Genomic DNA, 16,388 nt, shown 5'->3' on the forward strand with positions numbered 1-16,388 from the left:
TCTTTTTGCGAATACAGACTAACACGGCTGTTACTCTGAAACCTTTCCAGACCTCAGAAACCTAAACTGATTCTTTCAAATCTCAAAGTTGAAATGCTAACCATCAAGCCATCAATTCACAGCATAAAACCAGCAGGCTGGATGTTGTCCAGAAATCTATAAGGTGTATTCTTTCACATACCTAATGGTTTTTTGTTCAGGAAATGTTTCATGTGGTCCTTCTTAGTCTACATTTTGAAATCCCAAGCCTCATCTTTTCACTTCTTATCCTGTTCCATTCTAACCTGTATGCAGGTGGAAAGGGACAGGATAGGAAGTGAAAAGATGAGGCTTGGGATTTCAAAATGTAGACTGTGTTCCTTTTGTGTAGTAAACAAACTGCGGATTGCATCTTTACTGTATTATTGTGAGATAACTTTCAAAGAAGCAGCTGATTTCTCCTCTCCAAATCTAAAAAGTACTATAGAGTTCTGCTGTTGTCTGGTTGCATGCAAATTTAATGACAAAAACATACACAGTGCAAAGAAAAAAAAACTTTTATATTTCAACAAATGTATCAAAATCTGTACCAATTCTCCAATATGTGATAGAAAAAAATGAAATAGAAATAGAAAGAAAAAATACCATAGTAGATTACTTGAAGAGAAATGGGATTACTAGCAGTTCACAACAACACTATGCAAATTTAGGCAAATTGTTTGTGTTTGGTATTAGAGCTGGTTGAAAAACAGAATGTTCATCCACAGGGAATTCTGATATTTCAACGTTTGTTTTCATCCTTAATTGAGAGGAAAAGATGAAATATCAAACATTTGCACAGACCAACAAATTCAAAAAAAAAATGATTCAGAAAAGTCGAAACAAAAATATTCAACATTTTTGACCAAAACAAGCCATTTTGACACAAAATATCACAACACAGTGCCAATTCACACTGAAATGCTTTCTTTCTACATGTCAATCTAAAACAAAAAAAATTGTTTGGAAAGGTCAATTTGATTGTAAATGACATTAGAATGAAATGTTAAGTTAAAATATCAATTCAAAATGAAACCTTTTTTAAAATGTCATAAGAAAAATCATAAAATGTTGGTGAAATTGACGTTTGCCATGGAGATATCTGTTTCAGTGCAGCCATCTTTTCCAGTGAAAAAAATGTTGGAAAATTTTTGACCAGCTCAGTTTGGCATGATGAATTACCTGGGGCCGTACCTATCGAAGTTGTCTTTATAACTATACCCTGTATGCCAGAAAAATCCTCACTTATTTTAACCCTATCCTGTAGCACAGTGTGCACTCAGAGTATTATGGAGATAAACAGGAAGACTCCAATTCAGCAAAACACTTAAGCAAGTATTTAAGTGTATGAATAATTCCATCCTGGTTCAGCAAAGCATCTTGCTTAAGTGCTTTCCCTGAATAAGGACCGGATTGCTCATGTGCTAAAAGTTAGACATATGTTTAAGCGCTTTGCTGAATGGAGGCCTAATAAGTTAAGAATGACCATGGTCTGCTCTTGTGTGGATAATTCTGGCCTTCGGTTTCAAAGCAGCAACAGAAAATCTTATAGTGAAACCTCCACATGAATCTTTTTTTAAAAAAAAGTTGAATGTCTGTGTTAGAGTTGCCAACTTTATAATTTTTAAAAACCAGACGCTCTAGCAGGAGTGCTGGAACCCCCAACCCCCCCAGGCCTTGCCTCTTCCCCCAAGGCCCCTGCCCTACTCCACCTCTTCCCACTGAGGCCCTGCCCCCCGGTTCACTCCTCTTCCCCCATCCTTCCATAGCTTGCAGTTCTTCCCCTCTCCTCCCCTCTCAGCCCTTGATCAAGAGGGACTTGCCTGCAGAGCCAGCGCCAGGAGCTGCAGCTGCCCAGTGCAGGTAGGAGGTGGCCCTAGCTGAGTAAGGGCTGGCACAGGTGATGATCCGGTGCCTCCTCACCTACCCTGTCCACAGTAACCGGACTTTGGGTGTTCACTGTGAGGTCCCCTTGACTACCAGACTTTCTGATAGAAAACCGGGCACCTGGCCACCCTAGTTTGTGTGAAGGCTGGTGAAGTTAAAATCAAGCTTTCTTCACCTATAGATTCAGTAGCATCCCTAGTGCTGTCCGTCAATATGTGCAGTAAAAACAGCACTGCTTATATTCTACTGATTTTTTTTTCAAATATTTTTCTTTTTATTCAGACTTTGTAATTAACTCAAACTGGTGCTTCTGAAAACTGCCAGACTGACATCCCTGAGACATATCTTTATCCAGTGAACAAGAACATTGGCAGAACATACTCCTCATGATTGCCCAGTCAGTGTACCTCAGCTCTGATTTGCGGAGACCATCTTTTAGGGAGATGAGAGGCTAGTTAAGTTATAAGGCCATTGAGCCCTTGACCTCTCTTCTGAGAGTGCCAATAAGGTTACCAATTAGTGCCAATTGTGTTTGGGCGAACAGGTAGGTTTGTGGATACCTGACAGGATTTAACTTAATTTGAAACCAACTGCAGCTGCATCCAACCACAAAAGATTTTTTTTCTTGTTTCACTTTCTGGAGGGATAACAACCCAAACATCATTCAGATGTTAGCCCATTTCAATGACTACCAAAATGAGCTAGGCTCAAAATGTGGCCTAGATCAGTGATTCTGAAAGCCGGTCCGCCGCTGGTTCAGGGAAAGCCCCTGGCGGGCCGGGCCGGTTTGTTTACCTGCCGCGTCTGCAGGTTCAGCCGATCGCGGCTCCCAGTGGCCGCAGTTCACTGCTCCAGGCCGATGGGGGCTGCGGGAAGCGGCGCGGGCCAAGGGACATGCTGGCCACCCTTCCCGCAGCCCCCATTGGCCTGGAGCAGCGAACCGCGGCCAGTGGGAGCCATGATTGGCCAAACCTGCGGATGCGGCAGATAAACAAACCAGTCCGGCCCGCAAGGGGCTTTCCCTGAACAAGCGGCGGACCGGCTTTGAGAACCACTGACCTAGATGAAAAAGGCCCTGTACATTACTGCAAATTCCTTGAACAGATCTTAGTAATGATGTCTGTCAAAGTTTTGATTTAGGGCTGGTAGTTAATTCATTATTACCAGGATATCAATGCTAAATTACAAACCTATGAATGGGATATTGCACTTGTAAACTATCACTCTTCCTTTTTAAAGGAAGGTTTGATGTACTCTAAAATGCTTCTTTCAGGTCTTTCAAGGATGTGGCCAACCTAAACCAGCACCTGCTTTAAGATCTTCTCGCTCTGTTCCCGAGAACTTCAATACCCGCTTTAGGCCATACAATCCTGAGGAGAGACCAACAACAGCTGCTGGCACAAGTTTGGATAGACTGGTAAGTAATAACATTTGCTGTCTTCTCTCATTAGGCTAGCAGAGATGGAGGGGAATTTTGCTTTGACAATATTCCTTCACAGTAGATGTTTAGTATTTTCATAATTACTGTATGTAATTATCATATACGCTGTGCAACTTTGTAGTAAACAAATGACTTTTTACATTGAAAACAGTAAGGAAATTACATCCCTTTGGAGACCAGTATGACTCAGATTTGATATACTGGAAAGATTAGAAGGTGATAAACTCTTTTCTCCTGGTCATGAATTAGATAAACGATTCAAGCAAAATACTTACCAATATGTATTTCCTTTGAAAAAAATTGTCTACATCAGATCTCCATTTAAGTATTGAATTAAGGATTCAGCAGCCAGTTCTTCAATATATGCAAATCTAATGTGCATTTCTCATTCATTAGGTCCAGTGCTTCATTTAATATGGCTGTTTGTAAAGTTATAATTGGCTTTTTTTTTTACAACACGCTCTTAAAAAATAGGCTTTTGATCAGTTAGCATGTAAGTGATCACTAATCTTGCCTTATTCGTTCAGTAATTTTAAAAACAATCATCTTAATATAAGGTTATTTTAGTTACTTCAAGTCAGTGGATTCATATCTCAGACAACAATATTCCTGCTATTTGTACACTGATGAAGTGGATGTAAAGATGCGTAATTATTAATGTTGTCAATATTACTTTGCTGTTATGGTGTAAAGTTAATGGATAAAAGCATTAAGGATATAAAGCATCTAAACCAAAGCTGTTTGCATTATGTAAACACCTAGACTTCTTCCATACTTTTTACTTAATATCATAAAATTAGAATTGTAAGCTTAAATTGGTTTGAGCTAGTTCCTGATATACAAGTGAGTTTCAATATTTAAGGAGAAATTTTATATGCTTCTAATTCAAAACAAGATCCAGGTCTCTATTTTATACAATCATTTTGGATCACCATTCAGGTCACACTTGCCGTCAGTATCCTACCCAAGACAGGGAAGCTAATGATCCAACCAGTGGACCAAATTTGGGTGATGAATCCTGGTCACAGGCCACTTGAGGCACGTTGTGCATATGCTAAGAAGAAGACTAGCTCCTCGTATCATTAAATTAGCACTCAAGGCTGCCAAGTCTTTCCCATAGTCTATATGTATAATATATTTTACCCCTTAATTTTAATTAAGTTAAAGAATACATATGATATTTCAATTCAATTCAGTACATGGGCTTGTCTTATAATTGCACTAACTTTAAGCAACGGTTTTGGTACCCAGTAGTTCTGGAAACAGTGTACCTTGTTTTCCCCCTAAAACAAAAAGGTAAAATCTGTTTGTCACCTTGGTTTACCAACATGAAGGAAACATATCACAATGTAACACTTTAAACTAAGATTTAGCCATAGGGAGAAATTCTGGCCCCAATTAGAGTGAATGGCAAAACTCTAATTGGCTTCAGTGGGGCAGGATTTTCCCCTTAAGGGTATGTCTGCACTGGAGTTGGAAGGTGTAATTCCCAGCTCAAGTAGACATACTCACACTAGCTCTGATCAAGTCCAAAAAGTGGAGTGCCCCAAGGGGCTAGCCACTGTGACTATACACCTAGGGTCTCTGACAGGTGCTCAGAACAACTAGCCCACTTGCTGCTACAGCTACACTCTGTTTTTAGCATGCTCACTTAACAAGAGCTAGTGTGGGTATGTCTGCTTGAGCTGGAAATTACACCTTCCAGCTCCAGTGCTGTCATTACTCAAAGTCTGCATTCGTAGGCTCCCATTCTTTACCCTGCTCCATGCAAGTGCAAGGCTCCTTCTGCATGGATGCACTGGGGCTAGAGCAAACTGAAAGCTCATTGAAGCCAGGGGGAGTTTGGAGTGCTCAAGGAATCAAATTACAGTATATAAAGGGGCCAGCAGGAGGAGAGGGATTAAAAAGGAAAGTTGGTCGTCATAGATCAGCTTGAACTACTACTATATAGTGGGAGCAGCTAAAGCATTGATACCACTTAAAAAGAGATCAGGCATTCCTCATACATATAATAAGAATACTGCTGAACCACTAATATCTTTTACAGGGTAAAACCATTTAAACTATAATACACAATAAATAAAATGGCAATGGAGCAGATTCATCTGTAGTTGGCCATCGATGGCTGTATCTAAGACAATCTGTCAATGTAGACAATGCTTTATACCCTGAGTAACCTCATTGACTTTCAATGGGGAATTTGGTCCCATTTGACTTGACCAGATTAGATTTCCCCAAGATTTTGAGAGGAGAGCAAGTTTATCATTGATATTCTCACTTAACGAACTGTTACAGCTAAATATCTACCTAATCTTCTTCCTAGTGACATATAAATTGGAAACTGTTATTGTCCTTGTAGCTATTAATATCTGTAGCAAATACAGATCTAAATAACAGTACTATCTCCTTTTGTGCCCAGTCCAGCACCCACTGAAGTGAGAGATGGCCACTGACTTCAGCTGGAGTTGGAACGGGATTCTCAGTGGATTGGGGTATCAGGTTTTGCTTCAGAACTATGATCCTTTATCCATGCTTTGAAAAGTTCATTACTAGTGTCTCAAACCAAGTAGTGTAAGTTTCCTAGAAAGATTTAAATGATATAATTTTTTTAAAATAGTATTACAAAAAGGCTGATGTTCTGAACAAAATTCTCATAATGTGTATGATGTTTTCCAGTCTGTATGTCACTCACTTTTGATTACTCAATTAATATAAATATACAACAAAGTAACTCGCTGTTTTCATAGGCAGTGTACCATTAATCTAGCCTCCTTTGAATTTTTTTTGCAAGCAATGCCAAAAAAATTACAAAAAATTAATACCTCCCTGACTTTCATGGTAGCTTTTTCTTGTGTTTCACTTGACTATTCAATACTAGATTAATGCTTTTGAAAGAAATCTGTCTTTGAGATTTCATTCTTAAAATACTGTCAAATCACTGAACATTAAACCATCATAGCAAAGACCAAAGATGAAGCTGCATAGACTCTAAAAAGTGAAGTGACAGACAAAACTAGTATCACCAGAAGGATCAGTCTTTGACAGCATATTCTCTCAGAAGAAAACAAGTTATTCAAATTATTTCAGATGCATCTGTCATATACTACAATGTAATATATTTTAAGCCAGATTTGAGGACCCTAAATCTGGGGACAGATTTTTAAGACATATCAGTTCCCCTTCAGAAACCTAAATGAAGTGACCAAATTTTCCAAAGTACTTAGCACTCAGCAGCTCCCATTAAGTGGCCTAAATATGCAACTCTATAAATTTGGCCCATTATCATTAACTTAACCTGTTTTGATACATCCAGTAGTTTCATTAAAGCAGAGGCAGTTATTACTTAATGGCAGAACATAGACATTTTGGGAAGAGCGTTATATGTTATTAAATTCATAATAGCTGCATCCTAATGGCATTTGATAAATAATAAATCAAAGTAAGACATTTGAAAATGAAATATCAAATGAATGTGAAAATGAAATATCAAAAAGTAAAGTTGACATGTATGTAGCTTAAAACTGATCAAATATACTTATGATGTCAGACTTAACATGTATACTCAGCTTTCACTGCTGGGTCTACTTGGTTTCTTCTGAAATGTAGTATCTAAGAATTCTCATTTACAAGAGACTGCTTATAATGACACTTTATCTTCTCTGTGGTTAGCTGTTTGGTATAACCTGCTATGTTGTTTTTTTTCTGTTCCCTGAATCTGTTTTCCTCTTGCTTCCCAGAGGACTATCTGGAGGACAATGCAACATGGTGTAAGCGTTGGTATTCTTATTCTTCACTTTCATACCCATTTGTCTTTGTACAATATTGCCGGACAAACTACTATTTCTAGTTTCATCTCTACCATTTTTCTTTGTTTATCTGTAGACTAAATACAAGCCGTTTTAAATAGGCTTGTATTTTAAATAGGCTCGTATTTTAAATAGGCTCATTGAATTCTGAGTCGAGCTTAGAGTTTATAGTTCTTTTCCACACCATTCATCTGTTCCGAAGGTGGTTTCTGATCTCAGTGAAGGAGTGTTATCTATCAGTGAGAGCAAAGGGGACAAGATGTTAGGACTCCTGGAGTTCTAGTCCTGGATAGACCATAGTAGTCTTGTGTGCCCTTAGACAAGCCACTTAGCTTCTCTAGTCTATTTACCCATCTGTACAATGGGTTTAATAATTTTTACCTACTTCACAGAGGTGATCAATGTGAAGTACTTTGAGACCCTTGGATAAAAAGCAAAGGTTGTTCTCAGTGGAGGGCCCTTAGCCATCAGATTTAAGTTGCAACTCCAGCTGAGACTAAGTCTTACTACCTAAAGGGCACAATGCCAGACTCCTTTCTTTCAGCAAGACTTCTCTTAAGAACCTCCACATTGCAATGAGGCCCTGGCTGTAGGATGTAAGAAATAAACTCCACATATTTGATTCTTCTTGAGTAAACTGCTTTACATGCAGGGAGGTGGTGGGGGCTTAACTCTTCTTCCACAAAAGAGTGAGTGTACTATTAAATATACTGTACATAATGACACACCCATTCTATGGGGATGGGCATCTGAGAAATTGACCACAACATTATGGGTCTGATTTACATTCATGTACAGTATTGTCACTGCATAGACAAGTGCATGACCATGCGCCCAGACTGAAAAAGAGAGGACCTTTCATGCTATTTGCCATTAGGATATGAGTGCATTGTGTCTTGCTTTGTAGGAGAACCTTCCTTTAGTCTGCACCTGCTTTCATTCACACAGCAAACAAAAACTATTTCCGTGAGCAAAAATCTTTCTTTTGGGAGTAGGGCTGGATGCATTTTAAGTGTATAGTGCTACATTCAGGCTTACTATTTTCAAGTTCTGCTACTTAAATTATTTATTCTTATAATACTAAAGAACCAAGAGCAACCTAAACACCATAAAAAAAAAAGAGAGAAATCTATTTTCAACTACTTCTTCCCAAATTTTCCAGAATTACATGAAGCAGAAAATATAATTCAAGCAACGAATCTGCTTTGCTTTTTAGCCAAAAAGAGCTAAAATTAAAAGGACAATTTACTTTGAACATGTTGATTTGAGCCTCTTAGTGAATCCTCTGGTGCGCTTGTGAAACATAGAGACCACAGTTTCAGTTTTGTTTGACTCCACTTAGTCCAAAGTCTGGGAATGTTAAATATATGCAGAGTTACAGCACAGTATGCCTGAGATAGGATGTGTACTCTGAACATTTTACTTCCCAAGAGACCCTAGAAAATAATCCAGCAGAAATAAATCTTAAAGGGTTTAAAAATAAAATCTAGTATCTCAAACACTGCAGGACAGACATAATTTTTCCAGAACGTTTTGCATATATAGCTCGCAGGAATGGATAAGAGCACCAAGTACATAAAAGACATGGTAACTGAGGAGGTACTAATCACAATTCTAAGCCAGAAGATACTGGGCTCCAATACTTGTAATAGTAGCCAGATGGCCTCCACGTGCAATATCCTTACACCACTAAAGTGCTATGCTTTTGGAATGCTGTTTCTGTATACTTGATGTTAACCAGCAGATGTGCACTCTGTGGATATAATCAAAGCTAAGATTTATTTCTCCTCCATAAACAGATTCCATTTACCACCCTGGAGTCTGTTTTGTTATTAGCTGTCTGTGTAAGGTGTGTATAATGAAAAAATATATATGGAAATATGTGATGGGGTCATTTGGTGTTAAAGTTAAGTTTTGTTTGTTTCTCCTAAAATAGATGCTGCTTTAGTGTCTGTTTTTCTGAAGTTTCCCTGTCATGGCAGTATCATAATAGGCTTAAGTCTGCGATCATTTTTCTCCCTCATATTTAATACCAATTTCAGGTGGCAAAGGCAGATGAATGATAGCAGTTGACAAAATCCTCCCAGGAGAGCGGCCAGCATTCCTTTTTAAGAAAAAAAATTGTAATATTATTCCATAGCCCCACTGAAGGATTCTGCATGATGCTAAATTTGATGCATTGGATTTCTAAAGCATGAGAGACAGTTACTAAGAAACTGCTTTATTACAGCCTCTGCCCCGGTCTATAGGTGAAACAAGTCTGCCTACTGCTCAGATCCTGTTTAGCATGAACAACATAAAACTGTCCTTCAACCATAATAACAAAGCAAGTTCTCCACTTTAATTAGTGCTCTAAGAGAAATGAGTAAGGCTGGGTTTGCTTGCAGTGTGTATTGTGGCTGAACAATCATGTGCTGACAAACTCCCTCAGTGAAAGCAGCTTTTGTTGGAACCTCTTCTACATATGAGCTTGCTAGGGATGATTGAATTTCCTTTATCGGTTGGTGTAAAGACCCACTGTCAAGGTTCCTTCCCCACTCTGAACTCTAGGGTACAGATGTGGGGATCTGCATGAAAGACCCCCTAAGCTTATTTTTACCAGCTTAGGTTAAAAATTCCCCAAGGTACAAACTTTTACCTTTTGTCTTTGAACCTTTATGCTGCCACCACCAAAGTGTCTAACAAAAATAATAGTGCCCACTTGGAAACGTCTCTCTCCCCACCCCCAGATATCCCCCAAAACACTACACCCCCTTTCCTGGGGAAGGCTTGATAAAAATCCTCACCAATTTGCATAGGTGAATACAGACCCAAACCCTTGGATCTTAAGAAGAAGAATTTTAATTAAAGAAAAAAGTAAAAGAATCACGTCTGTAAAATCAGGATGGTAAATACCTTACAGGGTAATCAGATTCAAAACATAGAGACTCCCTCTAGGCAAAACCTTAAGTTACAAAAAGACACAAAAGCAGGAATATACATTCCATTCAGCACAACTTATTTTATCAGCCATTTAAACAAAACAGAATCTAACGCATATCTAACTAGATTGCTTACTAACTCTTTACAGGATTCTGACCTGCATTCCTGCTCTGGTCCCAGCAAAAGCATCACACAGACAGAGAGAACCCTTTGTTTTCCCCCCCCCCCTCCAGCTTTGAAAGTATCTTGTCTCCTCATTGGTCATTTTGATCAGGTGCCAGCGAGGTTGTCTTAGCTTCTTAACCCTTTACAGGTGAAAGGGTTTTTCCTCTGCCCAGGAGGGATTTAAAGGTGTTTACCCTTCCCTTTATATTTATGACACCCACTGAGAAGCATCATCTCATTTTCAGAAATATCTTGGGGATATAAACAATAAAATATAAGCAAGCTACAAAGAAGACAAGAAATATGAAACCTTGCCAGTTGCCAGCTGTGTTCACTCTTGGTTAGTAGACTTCTCCACACACAGCAGAATGTGATAATAGAACACTAGTCAGACTTCAGTTTCTTTCCATTTAGGTATAATATGGTTGATGAGCCAGAAATTCATATAAGGCTATATTTTGCTTCCAGCTGCACCATGTCAACCCAGAGTAACTCCATTTCAGACTTTGGAGTTACTCTGCACTTACCTGGTATAACTAAAGCAAACTTTAGCCTTTTATGCTTGTTTATGCATAGGCAATTTCTAATGGCACTTGTCACCATAGTATCCAAGTGCCTAAAATGATAGTTTATCTCCAACAAAATAGTCCTAGAAACCTAGATTAAAGTCCTATTCCTTGTCCCTTCTGTTTCAGCTCCTAATACGTGAAGGGTAGGTATTTTTTTTCCAACATACACAAGAGTCTTTGAATGAATAAGCTAAAGAGGAAAAACATCAATACTGCTCTTTCAGCACAGGGAAGGGTCAAATTTCATTCCATGTGTGTGTATTAATCTTTGCATGCATGAGGAAAGGTGAATTATTAATGTTCACATTAATGCTATAGAAACCTTGTGGCTACACCAAACACCCTGTAGACCTTAGCACTTTTACACTTGGTTAAGGAAATGAATATGGTTTAAAAGCTGATAGTATTGCTGGTGTCCCCACTATACAGTTTTTAAACCATGCTACTTTCCGTGCTCCTAAGTAATATAAAACATAGTTGTGATTGTCATGGTAAATGAGTTGCCTGAAAACTTTTGCACTAAAATGGTTCCTGGGTGGTTACTGACAAACTGCAAGTGATATTACCAAAGCCTTTTCTTCATAGTCAAAAATCGGACCAGTGATTTACCATCTTGTCCCAGTTTCAGGATTAATTGCATTTTCGACCGCTCCTGGTCTTCATTAAAGGTATCCACTTAAGGTTTAAGACCCTGCAATCACTTCTCTTGGATGGAGAACCGCATCTCTCTCTCACCCTCCAGACTCTGTACTCCACTGTGATTTCCCCAGAAGGTCTGACTGTGGTCCAGCACATATGTTATCCTCTCTCTAGTGGCTATGACAGTATACACCAGTTACCAATAAGCCTTCACATAGGAAAATACATTTATTCTTAGGTTAAAAACATTACAGAAAAAACATACCAGAAACAATAACCATTTTCTATATGGATGCCAAAAGCTTACCAGTGGTCACCCATCAGTTTTATGGGATCCTGGTAAGTCCAACCCTTCCATAAGTGTCAAGGTCCCCAGTGGGACAGAAGGTCTTATCTGTTCCCTGAATCAAAAGAAGACTCCATCTCCTTTTAAACTCAGCCTTTTTATATGAAAAGCCTTTCCCTGTTGGTCTCAGAAAACCCAGTTTGAACCAGTAGATGCAAGTCTCCTCAGGTGTGGTACCTCTCTGGAGATGCTGACAATCTGATTCACCTTAATCACCTTCCACTTTTTTTGGTTCCTGGAGGAGCTGTGGTAATGTTCCCCTGCCCCCAGGGTTGCATGCTGTCCCTGGCCTAAAGTGATACATAAACCATTCATAAACCTAATACAATATGGTCCCCAAAGATACTGAATGCAGTTGCAATATCTGTCACTCTCTTGTTGAAACATACCAGAAAATTACATACTGGTGAATGACAAGGGCCCATTTTTGCCAGCATTGATGCATCCTGCGTGAAATCAAGTACAAGTTAGCTGAGTACAGGCTTGGTTGCAAATAGTGAAATTAAAGTTTTGGTGACCTCTGACCTTACAGCAAACAGAGATGCTACACTTGCGAAAACAAAATATGAGTTAAACTACGCTCTTGCGATTAGTTCTCTGAAGCCATTTTCAGCAGTTTCACTTTTACTAGACCACGGCAAACAGATGTATTGTGTAGATCATAATAGAAATGTGCTGCACTGGACTCCGCTTCTAACAGACAGAGTTATAACAGGAAGTCAGTTACAGCAGGCAAAAACTGGTTTCCCAAGCCAAACATATTGCGTTCAATACCTTTTTATTTGGCTGTAATGGGCGGAAATTGGTACTTTATGGACTTCTATGGCTATTACTAGTGCCTAGAGGGGAGGTAAAATACAGGAACTAAAAAGATTTACCTTCATACAGATACTGTCCCCTTTGTGAACTTTCCTTTGTCAAACAAATACTGGGGAAGATAAATGTTTTACATGTTTAAAGATAACCTGTGTTTCCTTCCTGACTCCTCCTCCTCTTCCCCAACCATATCAATGGAAGCCAACAAAATGGACCTGTCACATTCAAAAGCAAAAAATGAAAATTAAGAAGTTCTTTAAAAGTGAATGTTCTTTTTTTACAACAGGAATTCAAAATAAATGTATAGAACCAAATTCATACCCAGGTTAGCCTTTGACTTCAGTGGAATTTGATGGTGAGTTTGCGCAGTCATTTTTACTCACTTCCACCTGTGGCATCATCCCAGATGTGGTGTTTTCTCCTGTGACGGATGTATCAGAAAAAGAAATGATACATAAAGAGCCTGAACATGTTGCCACTGAAAGAAATGGGAGTTTTGCCATTTGATGTAAATGGGAGCAGGACTGAGTCTTTGATGTATAATGAGCTTTTAACAAACCCTGGAATCCATCAGCTTCATTTTAAAGCTCTGGGAATTTTGCTTTTCCCATAACATTCTTGGACACTCTTAAGTGCAGTCAGTAAACCTCCAGTATAAACACTGTAAAGGAAACCAGATGAAAATGAACTAGCTGAGGTGAAAGTTTTATATTTATGAAGAAAAGTCCAAACGAAAAAATCTCCAGTATACATAATTGTATTACTTTAGTGCATGCTGCCATCATTTAACTAACAGGCCTCTACCTGAAAAGTGATTTCTTCTTGAACCAAAAAGATGAATGACCTTAAATGGATACTCTTAGTCTGCTAGGGTCTGAGCAGCAAATGTAATTCCAGGTGCTGGTGTGATGAATATTTTTAAATAACAAGACATGGAGAGTCAGATTTCTTTGTTGCCATTAGAAGAAACAGCTCATACAGAATAAAAGAGTGTTTCAGATAAAATAAATGAACCTGGAAGAAGTTTTCCTCTCTGTGACCTCAATATGAAGTTTACAGGAAAGAAAACAAAATAAGTTTATAATCATAATAATAATATGCAAGTAAACAGCCTCTCACTTCCTTCTTTCAGGTATTACAGTGATGGATGTGACAAAAACTGAATAGATTGTTTAAATTTCTACTGTGCATATTATTATTATGTATTTGTACTGCTGCAGCATCTAGGGATCCCAGACACAAATCATGGCCCTGATTGTGCTAAGCTCTGTACAAAAACGGAACAAAAATATGGCCCCGACCTGAAGAGCTTAATAAGATTCCCATTTTGGGTGTTCCTTTCCCTCAGCCCAGCAGATATAGTACTCCTTTCCAGCATTTGTGCTCTCCAGGCAGTTTTGTAATCATTCCATTGCTCTCCATTAATAGAGTGGGGAGGAACGGACAATTTAAATGATTATTTATGTAACCTATGATTCCATTTTATCAGGGCTTTGAAAATCTGAGCTACTGATCCCTGTTTGGTTTGGGAGGAGGAGGAGATAAGGAAATTGATGAAGGGTTGGCTGTGTCATTTACACACAGACTTGCTTGGGGAGCTGCATAGCCATAAGGGGAGCAATGGGAAATATTCTGCCTCAGGGATGTAGAATTCTTCCTGGAGCTCTCAAGTGTGCAAACTCTGGGCTCACTTTTATACCTCATTGTGGGGTGCACATTACTGGTGTGAAAGGAGGAGAGTGGAGCCATGGCCCTCTCTGCTCTTCCCCCCCCGTGCCCTTGAGGCAATGTGCCTTCTCAGATGAATAGAAAGGGGGTGACCCTTTTGGTCAGTTCTTCCTGGCCCTCAAACAAGGAGCATAAAAGTTGGAAAGGTTCCTTCCTCCCACACCACTCAGTGCTCACCTATGCAAAGGCCTTTGTTACCAGATGAAGATTGATAAAGTAACCTACTCTCCCTGTTGGCCCAGTTCTGCGACCCTTACTCATCATGAGTAATACCTTACTGGGCAAATAGTCCCTTCTACAGTGTGAGTGAGGCTAGCAGACCTGGCCCTTTAAACATCTCTTCTTCCATTTGCAGCCTCCTTTAAGTTAGATCAGCTCTTAGCCTTCCTTAACTCAGCACCAGGAGACAGGTCTGCACTGTGTGTTGCTCAGTCTAACCCTTGTATGGTCATTTCCCACTATTATGGGTGATGAATAACACGGTTACAATGTATAAGCTTTTCTTCAGCTCTAATTGCACTTCTGATTTTAATTTTACCTGATTTTTAGATTTTATTCCACTTGTGGTCAGTTAGCTGGACTGTTTTCTAAGGTAGAAAGTGAGGCTCATGATATAGCCGGGAGTAATGACTAACTTCCTACAAAGAGTTAAAGAGTTTTGGGTATTCTATTCATTTCTGAGTTGTAGTAAGTTAGATTGTCTTTAGACAAGGAAAACTTACACCAGTGTCACTAGATCAATGAACCCCTAATGAAGGCACATTGCACAGGTGTGAGTTACCATGGTAACTTACTAGGGTAAGTTAATCAAACTTTGCCTCTTATCAGAAACTAGCTGGAGCAGAAAATCCCAACAGTGAACTTGAAACAGCTCTTTAAAAACAGAGTCAAGTTCAACTGGCAGTAAATACTGAAAGGGTGTTAGAGACAAAGGTGGGTGAAGTAATGGCTTTTATTGGGCTTCTGTTAATGAGAGAGACAAGCTTTTGAGCTACACAGAGCTCTTCTTCAGGTCTGAGAAAGGTACTAAGGGCATGGCTACACTGGAAACTTCAAAGTGCTGTCACGGGAACACTCCCACAGCAGCACTTTGAAGTGCGAGTGTGTAATCCCCCTCCACGAGGGGATTCGCTCCGAGTGCTGCGAGCATGGCTCCCAGCGCTCGGAGCCTGTCTACACTAGCACTTTAAAGCGCTCAGACTTGCTGTGCTCAGGGGGGTGATTTTTCACACCCCCTGAGCCAGAAAGTTACAGCACTATTAAATGTAAGTGTAGACAAGCCCTAAGAGTGTCACAACCAAATACAAGGTTTGAACAGATTGTTTAGCATAAGCAGTTAGCTCATATTCTAAGGGACCATTCAAGGTGAAGTGGTCTTCAGCCCCATTCTGTGTGCCGACTGCTTACTCTAAACTATCTGGTGAATCTTGTACTTAGCTGTGACACTCTTATGCCATGTCTATACTTACAAGCTTACAGCAGCACATCTGTACCGATACAGCTGTGCTGCTATAAGATCACTCATGTAGCTGGGTTATGCTGACGGGAGAGAGCTCCCCCCTCGACATAATAAAACCAGCTCAATGAGCGGCAGTAGCTTTGTCAACAGGAGAGTGTCTCCTGCCAACATAGCACTGTGCATATCAGCGCTTATGCCGGTAAATCTTATGTTGTTGCTGGGGGTGTTTTTTCACACCCCCGAGAAGCAAGTTTTGCTGACATAAGTGCTAATGTAAACATGGCCTTAGTACCTTTCTCAGACCTGAAGAAGAACACTGTGTAGCTCAAAAGCTTGTCTCTCTCACCACCAGAAGTGGGTCCAATAAAAGATATTAACTCACCCATTTTGTCTCTCTAATATCCTGGGGCCAACACGTCCACAACAACACTGCGTACTGAAAGAGTGTGTCAGTCATAAATCAGAGCCTAGTATATTGGAATAAATTAACTGGAGAGGAAGGTGGGTAGATAAGGCAGAGAGAGGAAAGTTTTTTTTTTATTACCACAATTTAAATGTCTTTCTGATTTAGACAATATGTTTGTTAAAATGA

The 16,388-nt window shown here is 39.5% G+C and overlaps 1 protein-coding gene across 2 annotated transcripts in view; it reads left to right on the top strand.

Moving 5' to 3' along the window:
• Positions 1–16,388, top strand: part of GPC6 (glypican 6) — a 1,155,513-nt gene that overhangs the window by 1,067,185 nt on the left and 71,940 nt on the right. Inside the window, exons 6-7 of one of the 2 annotated variants that reach the window (XM_043534545.1) lie at positions 3,179–3,322; positions 7,084–7,113. In XM_043534545.1, coding sequence (XP_043390480.1) covers positions 3,179–3,322; positions 7,084–7,113 — 174 coding nt within the window. The remainder of the gene's footprint in view (positions 1–3,178; positions 3,323–7,083; positions 7,114–16,388) is intronic. The other variant, XM_007066216.4, reaches the window with a different exon arrangement.

Source organism: Chelonia mydas, chromosome 1 (assembly GCF_015237465.2).
Source record: "Chelonia mydas isolate rCheMyd1 chromosome 1, rCheMyd1.pri.v2, whole genome shotgun sequence".
NCBI lineage: Eukaryota > Metazoa > Chordata > Testudines > Cheloniidae > Chelonia > Chelonia mydas.